At 26.3% G+C, this 18,507-nt stretch overlaps 2 protein-coding genes across 2 annotated transcripts; both read left to right on the top strand.

The window, feature by feature from the left end:
- Nucleotides 1–134: 134 nt before the first annotated feature.
- Nucleotides 135–2,255, top strand: LOC109809474 (GDSL esterase/lipase 5). Its single transcript, XM_020372801.3, has 5 exons — nucleotides 135–445; nucleotides 679–803; nucleotides 1,111–1,350; nucleotides 1,446–1,707; nucleotides 1,824–2,255. The coding sequence occupies exons 1-5, from the start codon at nucleotides 175–177 to the stop codon at nucleotides 2,057–2,059; spliced, it is 1,134 nt and encodes a 377-aa protein (XP_020228390.1). The 5' UTR covers nucleotides 135–174; the 3' UTR covers nucleotides 2,060–2,255.
- A 13,015-nt stretch (nucleotides 2,256–15,270) lies between these two features.
- On the top strand, nucleotides 15,271–17,646 carry LOC109809106 (GDSL esterase/lipase 1). Its single transcript, XM_020372334.2, has 5 exons — nucleotides 15,271–15,635; nucleotides 15,728–15,837; nucleotides 16,607–16,831; nucleotides 16,978–17,224; nucleotides 17,306–17,646. Exons 1-5 carry the CDS (start codon nucleotides 15,353–15,355, stop codon nucleotides 17,527–17,529), a joined length of 1,089 nt encoding a protein of 362 aa, XP_020227923.1. The 5' UTR covers nucleotides 15,271–15,352; the 3' UTR covers nucleotides 17,530–17,646.
- The last annotated feature ends 861 nt before the right edge of the window (nucleotides 17,647–18,507 follow it).

Raw genomic sequence — 18,507 nt, 5'->3', positions numbered from 1 at the left:
GTTAAAACGTCCTATCAAAGAATCAAAAGTCTTAATTAGAATAACCATACAATCTTCGACTTTTCTTATTTGTGACTGCTACAAATATATATGTCACACTCACACCAATACATGGCCTATATAAGAATTGGCAACACAATACTTAGATTTGTATGTGAAGAGTGAATTTGTAATATGGCCAGTTTAAGGGTCTTTGTTATGTTTATTATCTTCCTTAGCTCCTTTATTCTCAACATTCATCACTCTTGTTCTCTAAGCAGTACATGTTTGCCGGAAAACCACAGAGCCCTATTCATATTTGGAGACTCGGTATTTGATAATGGAAACAATGACTACATCAATGCCACCACATTTTTCCAATCCAACTTTCCACCATATGGAGAAACTTTCTTTAAGTACCCCTCTGGAAGATTTTCTAATGGACGTGTAGTTCCTGATTTTGTTGGTATACTTTTTCACTTCGTTTTTGAAGCAATATATTATGTGAAAAATAAGTGATATATCAACCGTATAAAATAATTTTATATTTTCATTTAATTATAAATCATCATTTATGATAAATTGTTAATTTTTATGCACATATCATAAACTCGTTATTTGATTTGATTTTGCCAGACAAAGTGATGCTTTTAGGTTAATTTTTTATATTTATTTTGATGAGTGGATGCATGTTTACAGCTGAGTATGCAGAATTGCCTCTTATTCCGCCATACTTGCATCCTGGATACCATGATGAATACATTTATGGGGTGAATTTTGCATCTGCTGGAGCTGGAGCTTTGAGTGAAACTAATCAAGGACTGGTACTGCTTGATTAATTTTTTATTTATTTATGATATTAATTCTTAATTGATGCTACCTAGATCGTTATATTGATATTCTAAAGAGAGAGATAAAATCTCGAGTGTCTGATCCGATGTATAAGAAAAAGAATCTCGAAGTTGTGTATGTTACTGTCATGATTATATTAACTATGTTATTTAAATAAAGATTTTCTAAATATCTTGGTGTATGTTACTTTAATGACTAAACTTTCGTACAGCACATTCCAATTAATTACTTGGATGAGTTGAATCTTTGGTATTCATGTAAACTTTTGTACTCCGTTAGGTGATTGATTTGAAAACTCAAGCACTGTACTTCGCCAAAGTTAGCAAGCAATTGAGGAAGAAAGTAGGAGAAGAGAAAGCCATGAAACTGTTGTCCACAGCTGTCTATATATTTTCCATTGGAGGCAATGATTATGCATCCCCTTTCTATACAAACTCCAATAATACCACTGTGGTCATTCCATATTCTCAACAAAATTTTGTAGACTTTGTCATTGGCAACATTACAACAACAATTAAAGTAGGTTTAGTTGATCCTTTATCCCCCTCAATAGCATTACTTTTTTTGGTTCTCACATGTCAGTAATTAATTTTGAGAAATGATATTTCACACAGGAAATTTACGTTGAAGGTGGAAGAAAATTTGGGTTTATAAATTTGGGTCCTCTTAATTGCCTTCCACTTCTAAGGAGATCTATAAATGGTACAACAATTGATGCATGTCTTAAAGGAGAAGCTTCGACACTTGCAAGGCTACACAATAATGCTTTTCCCGAAATACTTCAAAACCTAGAAAAACAACTAAAGGGATTCAAATACTCGATTCTTAACTTCCACGACGTGCTGCTAAAATTAATGAAGTACCCTTCAAAATATGGTATATGCATGAGCCTTAATCTGTATATATATGACATTATTTTTCAAAAAAAAAAAAAGGGAAATTTCATCTTTATTGCTATGTTATGATTTCATTTTTTTTTTTTTTTTTTTAAGGTTTCAAAGAGGGGAATGCAGCTTGTTGTGGAGGTGGTCCCTTTAGAGGTGATTATAGTTGTGGAGGGAAAAGGGGGATTGAAGAATATGAACTATGCAACAATGTTAATGAGCATGTGTTCTTTGATTCTCTTCATCCAACAGAGAGTGCTGCTGAACATTTCGCAAAGCTAATGTGGAGTGGTAACAGGGATGTCGTTGACTCTTACAATCTGAAGCAATTGTTCCTCGTTTGATATCTAGCCGCTTAGATTTAATTCTTTGCCGAATAAAACTGATGTAACAAATTCATTAGGGATTTGTTGTTTGATGTACATATGGTTGTATATGTACACTTTGCCATATAAATAAATAAATAAATAGCATAATAAAATTGTAAGTAGAAGTCAAATATGATCCATTGATTGAAATACCAAAATTGTTTCTCTTCCATATATATGTACCAAAAACTGAAATAATCACGTTGCAAGTTTGAACATTACTTGTAGGCATGACAATCTAACCCGTCCTCATGGGTATCCGCCCAAACATGCCCCAATTTAGATGGAAAAAACTCGTATTTATCGATTTCGGGTTCGGGTTCGGGTTTTTCCCGATTGATAAAATCGGGGCGGGGACGGGATGTTAATACTCATCTCGCCCCCGCCCCACCCCCGCCCCCGCCCTGCTTAATAATATAATTAAAAAATTATTTATATATATATAAACCAAAATTAGAAATATTTATATATAAAAATCTATATTTTTTTAAAATTGTTTATATTTATTTAAAAAAAAAAAAAGAAAAAAAAATAGGAGCGAGGGCGAGAGCGGGGTAGGGAAACCTGAACCCCGCCGGGGACGAGGATGGAGACATAGATTTTACCCCGACGAGTATCGAGGACGGGAATAGGGGAGGTTTAAATTTACGGGACGGGAGCGGGGGCGGGGAATGTAAAACTCGCTCCCGCCCCGCCCCGTTGCCATGCTTAGGGAATTGGAACCGAAGTGAGATTAATAACTAGCTGCGAAGCCTAGAGTATACCGTATAAAACTAGTTGTAAATTTAATAATGAAAAAAAATTAGAGGAATTGAATTTTTTTATTATGAAATGGTAGACCAAAGTGAAGTGAGGTCAAATACAAAGACGGCTTTGAACTTTGAAAATTGAAATTAAACTTCTGCTCAAGGGCATAGTTCAAATTAAACACGGCTGTTTGCGAATTGATCTGATCCAACTTTGTAGTAGAAAATTTCATGTGTGATTTTTAGTTTTTGTAAAATTGATTTTAAATAAAATTATTTTCAAAGTGAAGTAATTTCTTTTCAAAATATTTTTATTTAAAAATAAATTAATAATAAAATTTAGTATTTTTTTATCTAATGTAAAAACTTTCTAAAGTTGTTTTAATTTAAAATTAGTTTTAATCTAAAATTAATTTCTTAACATGAATGTTATTGCTATTTTTTGTCTGCTGCCAAATTATTTTTCTTTTTAATATTTTCTTTTACTATCATTAATAAAAAAGAAAAGGCATTTATTAGGTGAACTATACATAGAAGCCAAAAGAAAGGACTGTGACTGAGATGCTCTCTACTTAATTAATTGGGTTTTTGATCAAAGTGGGGTCGTTGACCCACTTATTTACGTAAATGGGACTGTTTTGAAGTTATTTACGCCTTTGGGGCTGTTTATAACGGTGTCGCTATGGCCCATAGCGACACCATTAACACGTGGCTTTTTTTTTTTTGGCCATGTGATGGCTGGAAAGAGCCACACAAGTGTCGCTATGGGCTGGACCAACACAAATTCTGGGCCAACAAAAATGGTGTAGCCCATAGCGACACCACTTAAGAAAAAAAAACTAAAATAATTTAAATGTAATCTAAAAATAATAAACTGAGTTTACTTATTATATATTTTAAAAAAAATAGTTAATTAAAAACGTAATTTTGAAAAATATATTTAACTATTTATGTAAGTGGAGCTATGGCCTATAGCGACACTAAGTCGCTATAGCCCACAGCGCCACTAATTAATTTGTTTTTTTTTTTTAATTATTAACTTAATTTGTTTGAAAAATTTTTTATTTTATATTAGCAGTTAAATATTAATTTTTAATTATAAAGTTAATTTTTCTGTAATATCTTTTATTTTCATAATATATTTTTTTCATTTAAATTATTTAAAGGTGGCGCTGTGGCCTATAGCGACACTAAGTCGCTATAGCCCACAGCGCTACTAATTAATTTGTTTTTTTTTTTAAATTATTAACTTAATTTGTTTGAAAATTTGTTTATTTTATATTAGCAGTTAAATATTAATTTTTAATTATAAAGTTAATTTTTCTGTAATATCTTTTATTTTCATAATATATTTTTTTCATTTAAATTATTTAAAGGTGGCGCTGTGGCCTATAGCGACACTAAGTCGCTATAGCCCACAGCGCCACTAATTAATTTGTTTTTTTTTTTTAAATTATTAACTTAATTTGTTTGAAAATTTGTTTATTTTATATTAGCAGTTAAATATTAATTTTTAATTATAAAGTTAATTTTTCTGTAATATCTTTTATTTTCATAATATATTTTTTTCATTTAAATTATTTAAAGGTGGCGTTGTGGCCTATAGCGACACTGTGTCGCTATGGCCCACAGCGCCACTAATTAATTTCCTTTTTTTTAAATTATTAACTTAATTTGTTTGAAAATTTGTTTATTTTATATTAGCAGTTAAATATTAATTTTGTAATTATAAACTTAATTTTTCTGTAATTTCTTTTATTTTCTATATATATTTTTGTCATTTAAATTATTTAAAAGTGGCGTTGTGGCCTATAGCGACACAGTGTCGCTATGGCCCACAGCGCCACTATCACTATATATACCCCCCTCACAGCTACGTTTTTTTCACAAGTGAAATCATATATTTATCAGTTACGTTTTGGTCTGATTTAAATCTCTGAGCCAGTTACGTTTGTTTTTGATTCGGTGAGTATAATTTTGTTTTTGTTAAGATATAAATAGTAGGTATTTGCATTAATTAATTTTTTTTTGTTGTAGATATTATGGATCAAATGATTGCTTATATTTACACTGGAAAGATGTATGAAGGTGCTGAAGGTATAACATTTGATGGACCAAGAAAAGGAATGTATATTAAACGAGGTATCACTTTGGATATATTAAAGAGAAGGATTCACAACAAATTTAATCTTAACTCAAATCAAGTGATATTATCTGTAAGTTACAGATTTTTAGTTTCACAAGGTGATAACAACATATATTCTTCATTGGAATTGAGTGACGATGATGATGTACAATGCATGATAGAAGCATTTTAGAGCCAGAATGTGATGCCAATAATGGAATTATATGCTGAAATAAGTATGCAAGAATCTTCTACTTTTTCATTAGAAAATTTGTCAATTGAACGATCACCTTTGATCACAAGAGATGAAGATGAAGATGACGAAGAATAGGTGGGAATGGAGAAGACAGAATGGTAGGGAATCGTTCCCATGCCCATAACTGCAATAAAAGTGTAAATCCACCACAACTTGGCGTTTTGTAATTAGTAGAGGTGCATAAATTGCGATACAAATATCCAAGCACAGCAGCACCCCATGCATACGTCTTAATGGTCTGAAAGTCACCTAAGAACGCCAACCACCTCAATGAGACATAGCTAGAAGATCTATCAGGAAACAGAGCCCTCCTATAAAGCGTAGTATCCAAGCTCGAGCATAAGGAAGCAACTGATGTACCTCCTGTACATCATCTGCAATGTCATTAAAATATGTTGCCAACCAAGATAATTTCACCCGATGTCCTTTAATTTCTGACTCGGGTGGAACAACACCTAAAAAATCATGAGCTGCATAAAATATAACAAATTATTTACCGATTTTTAGTATTATAAAACACAATTACTAAAAAAAATTTAAATGTTAAAGTATAGTTATTTTAGTACCTAATTCGAATATATTAGCACTGCCTCGACTTAACAGTGTTTCACCGTCAACTGGAAGACCAACAATCATACCAACATCTTGGAGAGTAATTGTGCATTCTCCAAATGGCATATGAAATGTGTGTGTTTCTGGTCTCCATCGTTCTACCAGAGTAGTTAATAAACCAGGACTAACTTTGATATAACTCAACCGAGCAATCCATCCAAATTCAGCCTGGTCTATTAACGGAACTATTTGATGTGGAATTCCGTCAATTCCATTCCGTGTTGGAGCAGCATGTCGTGCTAATAATCTCCTATCTTCTTCTCTATTCCAAACATGTTGTGAAACATGTATGGACTGCAATGACAATAAATCATCCTCAACAGGTCCACAACTCACACGCATAGATGTAGAAGATGATGCCATCTATAACAAAATTTAACAGCACATTATTTCATCCATTATATAAAATATAAATAAACTAATATAACAACTTAAATTAATTCAAAATTTAAATATCATTATTTTTTAAATAAATATAACTTACACAAATTATTTAATTCTATTTAAAATTCAAATAATTTTTTTTAAATAAATTAAAATAAAACGTTTTTCAGTTAAATGAATTTTTATTTTAAATTAAATTCTTTTGTATATAAATATATTTTAAACAGAATTAAAATAAATCAATTCAAATTTTAAATATCATTATTTTTAAAATAAATATAAATTACACAGAAATAATTTAATTCAATTTACAATTTAAATAATTTTTTTAAAATAATTTTAAATAACACGTTATTAAACTAAATTAATTTTTATTTTAAATTAAATTCTTTTCTCCAAAAATATAAATTAAACAGAATTCAAATAAATCAATTCAAAATTTAAATTCATTAATTTTAAAATAAATATAACTAACACAGAAATTATTTAATTCTATTTAAAATTCAAATAATTTTTTTTAAATAAATTTAAATAAAACGTTTTTCAATTAAATGAATTTTTATTTTAAAATTAAATTCTTTTCTATATAAATATATTTTAAACATAAATAAAATAAATCAATTCAAATTTTAAATATCATTATTTTTAAAATAAATATAAATTACACAAAAATAATTTAATTCAATTTAAAAATTAAATAATTGTTTTTAAATAAATTTAAATAACACGTAATTAAATTTTTTGAATTTCTTTTAATTAATTTCTTTTCTATTTAAATATATTTTTAACATAATTAAAATAATTCAATTCAAAATTTAAATATCATTATTTCTAAATTCAATATAAATTACACAGAAATAATTTAAAATGAATAATTACACAACTATGTCAAATGACGTAGCCCACAACGACTTTCAAATAATTACACACAAAAAATATAAATTTCTAATTAAATTACAGTAACTATAAAAATTAATAAATTTAAATAAATTATAAATTAAAGAAAATAATAAACATTAAAATACCTGAAAGCTTAAATAAATCTGGAACTCTGGAGAAATTCACAAAATAAAAATTACCCTGAAATAAAAATAAAAATATCTAAACATTAAACAAAATTTAAAAGTAAGTAAATAATTTTTAAATAAATTAAACAGATAAATAAAAATAAAAAAAAACTTGCCTGATGGAGACTCTCGTGCAACTCTGGAAACAAAAATGAGGGGGGGACCATCTGAGGGTAAAAACCCTTATATAGGCATTTTTTTATTTGTTTTTACTATACAAAGCCACGTGTCCAATTACTACTGGTTAAATCAGCAGTAATTTGACACGTGGCCACTGTAATTAATTTCTCAACCACCACCTGTGTTGCTATGGCCTACAGCGCCCCAGTGTCGCTGTAGGCCACAGCGCCACATTTTTTTTTTAATTATTCAAAAAATAGTTTTTTATCAACTTTTATTTTATTTACGCATATCATAAAAATATATATTTATATATTTAGCTATTTCTGATTTTTCTTTATTTTATACATTTTTAATTTTCTATTTACGTTTTTTAATTTTTAAAATATGTGACGCTGTGGCCTACAGCGTCACTATATTTATGTTTTTTTTTAAATTATTAAATAAATTGTTTTTAATCACATTTTTATTTATTTAGGAATATCATACAAATATGTACTTATAAATATTTACCTATTTCTCATTTTTCTTTATTTTATACATTTTTTTTTGTATTTATGTTTTTTATTTTTAAAATAAGTGCCGCTGTGGCCTACAGCGCCACTATATTTCTGATTTTTTAAAAAAAAATTTAATTATTAAAAAAAATTTAAATTCTTTTTTATCACATTTTAATTATTAAAAATATTTTTTTAAAACTGGTGCCGTATAACTTATTTTTTTATCACATTTTAATTATTAAAATTAATTTTTTATTAACTGGCGCTGTGGCCTACAGCGCCACTAGATTTCTAGTTTTTTTTTTAAATTATTAAATAATTTATTTTTTATGACATTTTAATTATTAAAATTAATTGTTTTTTTTATATATGTGGCGCTTTAGGCTGTAGGTTCTGTTTCCTTTTTTTTTTTAAATTATAACTTGTTTTCTTTATCACATTTTAATTATTAAAATTAATTTTTTATTAACTGGCGCTGTGGCCTACAGCGCCACTATATTTCTATTTTTTTTTAAATTATTAAATAATTTGTTTTTTATCACATTTTAATTATTAAAAATAATTGTTTTTTTATATATGTGGCGCTTTAGGCTACAACGACTTTATTGAAGCTGTTTTGTGGCGCTATAGGCTGTAGCGACACTATTAATATGGCTTTCATGGCTTTCCTGAAGTTTATAAAATTCCACGTGGCACTGGTATCGCTATGGGCCATAGCGACACCGTTGTAAAGAGCCCCAAAGGCGTAAATAAATTCAAAACAGCCCTATTTACGTAAATAACTTGGTCAACGACCCTACTTTGGTCAAAAAGCCTAATTAATTTTTTGAGAAAACGACTATTGTTTAGTTAGTCTCATGTTAGACATCTAAAGTGAAATCAATCACGTATTTTGATAATATATAGAGTAACAAATGAAGGATGTGAAGAAAATTCACATAAAGTATATTTAAGATGTTAAAGTTAGCGGCATTTAGCTTCCACTATATTGTTAGCAATTTTGTAGCTAATTTCCTTGATTATTAATTTTTTCTTACTATTAGATTTTCTCTTATTATATACAACTTTTTATATAAATTTTGTATAAAAATTTATAACAAACATTATTTTTACGAATTTTTCTGCAAAATTTTATCAACAAGTAATACTTTCGTGGATAATATGATTTTGCTAATTTTAAAATTCGCAGGAAATTTTCCTGCAAAATTTCTTGCAAAAAAAATTTGCAAAAAAGTTTCTTGCAAAATAAAATTTGCAGGAAAGTTTCCTGTGAATTTTTTTGCAAGAAATTTTACAGGAAAATTTCTTTAAAAAAGATAAAAAAAAATTACTATAAATTCTATTAATAATTCTGAAGTATTAAGAAATTTGCTCCCAGGCTTCTAACATGTGATACATAACCTTTTAAACTCTTAAATTGTAAATTATAAGTCTAACACTCAACCATACAAATCAACTTGTAAGGTAAGTATTGTCCCAACTTATATACTCTTTAATTATTTTATTTTCAATCGATGTGGAACTTGAAGTTTTCTTTAAATATTAATTAGATCATGTTTTTAGAAAAATGATTAATTCATTATATTGAACAAAAAAGTTATATTATTATAAATTATTTTAACTCTTAAGATATTCAATATTCTAAAAAAAAATAGGTTTTATTAAATAATTTTATTTTAAAAACTATCATTAAATTAAAACTCATCATCATTAATTTATTCATTTAATTAAAATAAACATTTAATTTACTAATATTTTAAATTAAAATTAATTTTTATGAAATATTTATAAATAATTTAGTAAAATAATATTTTATTAAGTAAATACTTTAAATTTTAAATTTTTTATAAATTATCATTAAATTAAAACTTATTATCATTAATTTATCATATTTATAAAACTTTATATATTTAATTTAATTAAAAATAAAAATAAAATGAATTATAATGATATATTTATAAATAATTTAGTAAAATAACATTTTTTTAATTAAAAATCTTTTAATTATTAAACTTATAAATTTAAACATTTTTTTCCTGCAGATTTTCCTACCAATTTTAATCCGTAGAAAAAGTTACTTGTGAAATTTTTCTGCTACTTAGTAAATATTACTTGCAAATTTATTTTTACAAGAAAATCTACAAGAAACAAAATAAAATTCTTACAACATTTTCTGCAAATTTTTACCATGAAAAAAAAATTCTATAATCCTTAAAATTGTAGCAAAATTTGTAAAAATTTCTTGTAGATTATTTTTTATAAAAATTTATAAGAAATATATGTAAATTATATTTTACAAATAAATTCGTAAAAAAATTATGAAATTATTATTGTAAAAAATTTCTGCAAATATTTTTTTAAGAAAATTTATAAAATAAAAAAAATGACACATTTCTATAAATGTGCCATAGAATAGCGTTGTCGTGATAACAGATTGTAATGTAAATTAAGGTTTTAAGGAGGGGAAAATGTGGGTTGGATAATCATATACGACCATGTCTGTTTTTAGCTTCACTTACAAACCTATTTGGAATTATCTATAAGTAGTTTTTTTATCGGAAGAAGTTGTATTTAATACTCCACTGAAGAATTTGGAATTTGATAAAGCAATTTTAATATGTGCATCCAATGTTGGAATTGAAATATTCATCAATAGTCGATACTTACACGTAGTCTTGAAAAATGTTACTTTAAAAAGATACGAACAACAAAGCAGCTGCAACATCTGCATCAAGCAATTAATTACAATTAATGGTTTAGAGTCACAACTTAATCTCAATGATTATCTAATTACATGATTAAAGTGATGTGATTGAGAAAAAAAATTATATTACGATAACTTTAGGCTTATATAACAAGATAAATAAATGTCTAAGAAATTAATCTTAAACATATTTGGTAGAAGAAAAGTTTAATCATGATTCTTAAAAATTACAAATTTTCATAATCCTGATTTTTTTAAAATAATTAATTTTTTTTAATTATTTATAATAGTGTCTAAGGGGTATATTGGATTAGGATTTTAAAGAATTTTTTTAGTTAAAAAAAATCTTGCGGATTTTAAAAGACTTTGCAGGATTTTCATGACTTTTAAGATTTTGCAGGATTTTACAAGACTTAAAATCAGGATTTTAATGGATTTTGCAAGACTTTTAAATCATGATTTTAATGGATTCTGTGGGATTTTGTAGAGTTTTGACATTTGATAAAATTTTAAAAAAAATCATACATTCAAATTTAAAAAAAGTCAAAGACAAAAAAAAAAATAATGTCTAGATAAATAATAATAATAATTCTTCATAATATCCTATCCTCTTTTTATAGCATCCACTATCAATTGTAACAATTCATCGAAATCCTCCTTGGTCCAAGCTTCATAGTTTTCTTTCTCTTTTCCTTTTTCTTTATTATTTCCTTGTGAATCTCCCATTTGAATTACTAAAACAATATATGTTGAAAACTAGTTATATAAATAATTATGGATAAGAGACAAAATCAATAAAATTATATTATTATTTTTAGAAGCACACCAATCATACAAGATCGAATATATCTTGGCTATCCAAATGAATCAAATATATACCTCAGTCATTATAAAAAAAACATGTAAAAATGAAAATATAGAAACATAAGATAATTTTTTATATAAAAAAAATCAGTATATTCGATATTGAGAAAATATTTAGATATATAATTTTTTTTATATAAACGGAATTATTTAGATATAGAGAATATATATATATATATATATATATATATATATATATTATTTTAGTTATATATTATATGATAATTTTTAACGATATTTATAAATGTAAATTATTTTAACAAATATTTTAACAATATTTTCTTTTTTAAAAAATAAGCTAATGAAGGCATAAATCCTAAATCCTAAAAAATTAGATACTGCAATGTCTTATGTTAATTTTCTTTTTTTAAAATATAAAAAAAATCTTAATTTCAAAATATAAAAATAAAAAGAAAAATTCATAGTAAAAAAAATAAAATAATTGTTGAGTCATAAAAGAAGGAGAGATAAGAGTACCAAATTCAAGGGAAGGAAAGAGTTTGTAGTTTTTATGCTGAGAGGATTCTTCCCCAAACTAAGATCCATTTTCATCTCATTCTACTCACAGAAATCCTAACAAATTCATCTCATATATATATATATATATATATATATATATATATATATATATATATATATATATTGCAGAGATTATAATATCAATTTCATCTTTCACCTTTTTCTTTTCTTGACGTGTGTTACAAAAAAAATTACCACTTAAAAGTTGAAATTTCAAGCATTTTTTTGTGTTATATAAAGGAACAAATTCAACAACATAGAATCAAATAAAGCAAGTCAATTAAAGAGAACGAACAGAAAAATAGAGCAAGTCAATGACACTATTATTTACATATCAGAGTTTCACAAAATAGGGGAATGGGATGAGAACAGTACTACAATATTATATATGAATAATAAACAATAGTGTAGTATTATTAGTAGAGAAAAAATGCAGAAGACAGGAGCATAAAAAAAAAGATGAAAAATTTACTTGAAAATTCTTGAAATACCTGAAAAATCACTTCAAACAATCCTTCAAAATCCGATGGGTTTGGATGAGATTGTTTTATGAATATGGTATTTATAGATAACACTAGAAAGTCCTTCAAAATCTCTCTCACACAACAATCTTTTAAAATCCTTATATTTTTGAATACCAATGGATTATTTTTATGTTGTAAAAAATCTCAAATAAATACCAGTGGATTTTAATGGACTCTTTAAAAAATCTTGAAAATCCATATTGAATACCACTGGATTGTTTTTAAGTGACATAAAATCCTGATTGAATACTAATGAACTTTTTTACTCAAAAAAAGTCTTTTAAAATCCTACGAAATCCTAAACCAATACACCCCCTTAAAATTATTTATACAGGATTCTTGAGAATTAAAAATTTTTATTTTTAGTTATAATAATATATTTTTAGATATACAAATATTTTAAAAATATATATTTTATTAAAATAACCTTATTAAATTTATTTATTTATTCAAAATTTTATTATAAATATGACATTAAATTATTTTATATAATTGAAAATTTGTAGTTAAAATTATTTAATACAAAATTAAACAAAAGAAATAAATAAATAAAAATGATATTTTATAATTAAGAAAGATAAAAATATATTATTTTTTTATTAGAAAAAATAAATATTATTTTTTTATTAGAAAAAATAAGTATGGACAAATATTATTAAACTGTAAAAATAAAATACTATAATAATATTATTAAAATAGATAAAGTTAATAAATAATGAAATACAAGAAAAAATGAGAAATAGAAATACGAGAGAGGGGGGAAAGGGGGAAGAGAAAATGATAGAGATACTTTAAAAAAAATGAATCTAAAAAAAAATATATATATATATATTTCTCCTTAATTTAGAAAAATTGGATTCTCAATCCTTATGAGAATGTTTTTTTGAAAAAGTGAGTCAAAATTAATTTTTGAAAAGTTATATCTTCCAAGAATTTCTTTTAAATAATTATGAAATATGAGAAATCATTAAAAAAAAAGTATTAAGTATACTAAATGCTCGTTACTCCTTATAATTTGCATTCATGTGTGCAATGAAAGTTCTAATCAGGTTATTCTAATTAAAATGACATTTTTTTTAACAAAATTATTAAATTTAATAAATTTAACATATATAGTAGTTTATAAATTGATGAGATTACAAATCAGTACATCTATTATTTATTCATGTATAAGTTAAAAAAAAATAATAATAAATTGGATGCAATCATCCGTATATAGACTGTATTTTCTTCTCAATTTTAAAATTATACTCTCCTTAATTAATTAGTTTAATATATTTATTTAGTTCATTTTTATTCATAACCTTCACTTCAGGATCAATATTTTTCTTTTCTTGTTAGTGTTGGTACGGTTAACAATTAATATTTAATTTTCACTGTTGACATTAAGGATGAAAATTATAAGTAAAATTTCAAAGTCCATAATATAAGTGTTCAATATCATTTTATTTACTAAAATACAAATATGTCATTTTCTTGCAAATTTTTCTGAAAAAAATATTTGCAGAAATTTTTTGCGAATTTTCTTGCAATAATAATTTTACAATTTTTTTTACGAATTTATTTGTGAAAAATAATTTACAGATATTTCTTACAAACTTTTTTTATGAAAAATAATCTACAAGAAATATTTTCAAATTTTGCTACAATTTTTTTCCATGGTAAAAATTTGCAGAAAATATTGTAAAAATTTTATTTTGTTTCTTGCAAGTTTTCCTACAAAAATAAATTCGCAAGTAATGTTTACTAAATGTTAAAAAAAATTGTAGGTAACTTTTCCTAGGAATTTTTCTGCCAATTTTAATCGGCAGGAAAAATAAAAAAAAAATATTTAAATTTATAAGTTTAATATTTTAAAAAAACTTCAAATCCCATATTGATTGAAAATAAAATAATTAAAGAGTATATAAGTTGGGACAACACTTACCTTACAAGTTGATTTGTAGGAACAACATTTCCTACGAATTTTTAAGAAAAATCGCATGTAATAAGAGAAATCTTAATAATAAACGATGTTTTTAAAATTAATTTTATTCATTTTTCGTTATAAACTTTTAATTCAAATTGAATCTTATAGTTTTGATTTTAGGTGACTAATGCAAAATTAAAAGATGTTTTCCATGTTATAATTTATACAAAAACATTTTCTCTCTCTTTATTATATTTTTTTTTTTTAAGATAGAAAAGATTAAAAGTCATGACGAAGATTGAATCTAAGTCTCATACTTCTAATTATCTCAACTCCTTCTTATATAATCACTAGACTAATTCTAGTGGTTTCTTTATTATATTATTTATTACATCTTATTAAGTTTTTTTCTTTTTCATTCTTTCAGTTTTAAAATTTGTTACACTATTTAACCGATTTACAAATTTGATTTATATATTAATAATTTTTAATTTAACAGTTAAATTATTAAAATTTAACGTAAAATAAGAATTATTTATTGAAATAAGTCTAAGTAGACTTGGTCCTCAAATAATTAAATATATATATATATATATATATATATATATATATATATATATATGAAAAAGGATTTAATCGCAATATATATATATATATATATATATATAATTATATTTAATTTTTGTTTATATTAAAATAATATTTAATTCACGAAAGTTATGTTATATAAGTATAAATTATTTCTTGATTGTTAGTTTTGTAACTAGTAAGTACCCAAAAAAATAATTATGTTGTAACTTGTCGCAAGCTAGCTGTTATTTGCATATAGAGGCTATATAAATGAAGCAAGAAAAGCAGCAAAAGAATATAAGAAGAGAAACCAGCAGCAGAAACAAAATAATAATATTTAGCAACGTATATAGTTTGTTATAGTAAAGAATGGGAAGAGTACGCAGAATTAATATTAATCTATGGAGTGGTTGTTTGGTATTGGTATTGTTAAACATAACAAGCATAGACAAGGGTGATGCTGAGTTGAAAATGGAGAAAGAAGAGAAGGCCATGTTCGTGTTTGGGGATTCAATTTTTGACCCTGGAAACATTGTATATGTGAAAGGCCGTGAAAAGTGGTTGGAATCACTTCACTGGCCTTATGGAGAAACATACTTCAAACATCCCACTGGAAGATTCTCAGATGGCCGCATAGTCCCTGATTTCATAGGTCACTTATATTATATATATATCTTTTATTTCTTTCTACGTTTTTTTGCTATTCATATTATATATCTGCATGTAAATATCCTTCTTCTGCAGCTACTTTGGCAGGGTTGCCTATGCTTTCACCATATCTGCAACCACACCCTACTCCATTTACTTATGGTGCTAACTTCGCTGCTGGTGGAGTCGGTGTTATCGTTGGTCAGGTATACCACATGTATATATCATTTACTTTTAGATGTTTACATTGTTTTCTCATTAGAATAAGACTTTCATCTCAATAATTACATAATTATTTAATATAAATCTTTATTACATGAATTATTGAACTATAATTTTAATTTTAATTAGAGAATAACACAAAGTTGCAGTTGTATATCTAATTAAGTTTTGTCCATATAGTAATTAAAATCAAAATTTAAAAGTAGTGTTATAAAAAATTGATTTGGATTAATCAACGTAAGGAATCAATATTATCAAGAACCGGTGATATGATGTATGTTTGAATTGGTGGCGAGTTAAATTCACTATGATTTTTTTAAATAACAAATAGTTATTTTTAGTAGTGAATTTTTTAGTGATTTTGAATTAATTCATTATGATTTTTTAGTACCAAATCAAATACACTAATATATAGTTGTTCCGAGTAGTCATTGAGTTAAAAATATATAATTTAATAATGCAATTAGATTAAAATTGATTTTCTACCACCAAATCAACCAACACATTAATTATTTTTTTATAAAAATATAATTTAATAATGCAATAATTAATTATATATGTCATAACTTATATAATTAAAATTTTCTCTTAGATAGTTTTTAAGCCGTCTATCTTAAAATCATTTTCATGTGTAAATATATTTTATAAAGCCATTGTTCTCGTACACAAGATCTTTACAGTTGTCTTTCCCACATATCAATCTATAAGATTTGTTTTGACATGAATAGGTAAAATGTACTTTGTTGTTTTCAGATTAATCTTCCAACACAATTGAATTATCTCAAGCAAGTAGTGAAGTCACTGAAACAGGAACTAGGAGACAGAGGAGCCAAGAGAATTTTGGAAAAAGCTGTTTACTTGTTCAGTTTTGGTGGCAACGACTACCTTAACTTTCACAGCCAAAACCCCAACAGTACTAAGTCAGAGAGGAGGATATACATTGACCTTGTGATTGGCAACCTCACTAATGGCATCAAGGTGAACTAAAATATCCCTATCCTACTTTTATTCATCGGAATCAAAATCCCTTTGTTATATTCTTTTGTCACATAAATTGTAATATTAATGTCTGATATAGTATGAATGGATTTTTAACTTGTTAGTTGCATTTAATTTAATCACAGGCTGTATATAGTGTAGGAGGCAGGAAATTTGCATATCTAAACATAATGCCTATAGGTTGTGCACCGATCAGCAGAGTAGTGAGTAGTGGTGCTTGTGAACAAGAGTTGATGGAAATGGCAAGAGAACACAACAAAGCTTTCTCCAAAGCTCTTAAGAAGTTAGAGAGGGAGCTACCAGGATTTAGATACTCAATATTTGATTATTATAAATCAATTATAGACAGAATAAAGCATCCATATAAATATGGTAGGTATTTAACTGATTAGCATTTCTATTGCCAATTAATGTTTGCTTTCTATGATTAAGATTAAACTTTTTAAAATGAAGGACTTAAGGAGAGTAAGACAGCATGTTGTGGTGTTGGTCCCTTCAGGCGTAGTGGTTGCGGAGAAAACCGGACATTTGAGGTATGCAGTGAACCGTTTGAATATTTATGGTTTGATCAAGGGCATCCAACTGAAAAGGTGAATCTCCAAATAGCTGATCTCATATGGAGTGGTCCACCAAATCTATGTGCACCTTACAATGTCAAGACGTTATTCGGATATTAATAGTATTTGTAATTTTTATCATATACTATATATGTTTAATTAATTAGATATTAAGGGACTCAATAATGTAATGCATCAAACCATTAGCTAATTGCCATCAAGATATTTCATATGGAACTACTCCCGCTATTGTGCTCTCATATTTTTAATTTAAATTAAAGTTTGCATAAAATAAAAATAAAAAACCATGGCTCGGAGTTTCGGGACTTACAATATCAACCAATATTACTTGAAAAAAAAATTGGAGATAGAAACGAAAATAGTTGGAGAGACTAATGAAAAAAGTTATAAAACTGATTGTTAGTAAAAGATCGAGAAAATATATATATAAATATGATGGAGAAGGTAGGAGGAGTGAATGGAGTTCTTCTCCTTAACTTTTTCTAGGCACGGATCTTCTTCAAAGGAGGTGGAATTCGAAGCTCAAGAACACTTGAATGAGGATGAATCTCGGATGGAAAGAGGCTTAAGCCTTGAGATGGAAGTATCCAAGCTTAAGGTTCAAGGGAAAACTCACTTCAAAGAGGAGGAAAACCTAAGAGGAATCCTAAAAGTGTAGCTCTCTCTTCTCACAGTGACTTTTAAGGAAATTTGGCTGAATAAGCTCTCAAATTTCATTAATCTCAAAAGTGAATACAATAGGTGAAGGAGGGAACATTTAAGCATCCGAAAATAGGAGGACACTTGGCGCCACATGTGAGGCCACCATATTGGCGCCAAGATTTGAATTCAAATTTGAATTTGAATTCAAATCTTGTCACACATGTGTATGACCGGTCCCATGAGTGCTAGGTGTATTTAAGTTTGATTTAGTGTGCATTTAGGGTTGAATTTGAGTCACACATGTTCAGCCAAGGTAGCATTATCCATGTGACTCAAAATGCAACTTAAATGCATGCTAAATTAAACCTAATTTTGCCTAATTCACTTAAACTAATAATCCCTTAAATCCTAATCTAATGACATAAATACAATGGT

The sequence above is a fragment of the Cajanus cajan genome, chromosome 5, assembly GCF_000230855.2.
Source record: "Cajanus cajan strain Asha chromosome 5, NIPB_CcT2T_4, whole genome shotgun sequence".
Classification (NCBI taxonomy): Eukaryota; Viridiplantae; Streptophyta; class Magnoliopsida; order Fabales; family Fabaceae; genus Cajanus; species Cajanus cajan.
Note: the sequence above shows the minus strand (reverse complement) of the source record. Positions and strands in the feature narration are given on the sequence as shown.

Excerpts from the sequence above, each read along its gene's own strand:
- LOC109809474 (XM_020372801.3), top strand. The coding sequence starts at position 175 with ATGGCCAGTTTAAGGGTCTTTGTTATGTTTATTATCTTCCTTAGCTCC. Across the intron at positions 446-678 it reads TGTAGTTCCTGATTTTGTTG|CTGAGTATGCAGAATTGCCT; the intron begins GTATACTTTTTC and ends GCATGTTTACAG. Across the intron at positions 804-1,110 it reads GTGAAACTAATCAAGGACTG|GTGATTGATTTGAAAACTCA; the intron begins GTACTGCTTGAT and ends GTACTCCGTTAG.
- LOC109809106 (XM_020372334.2), top strand. The coding sequence starts at position 15,353 with ATGGGAAGAGTACGCAGAATTAATATTAATCTATGGAGTGGTTGTTTG. Across the intron at positions 16,832-16,977 it reads ACCTCACTAATGGCATCAAG|GCTGTATATAGTGTAGGAGG; the intron begins GTGAACTAAAAT and ends ATTTAATCACAG. Across the intron at positions 17,225-17,305 it reads AAAGCATCCATATAAATATG|GACTTAAGGAGAGTAAGACA; the intron begins GTAGGTATTTAA and ends TTTAAAATGAAG.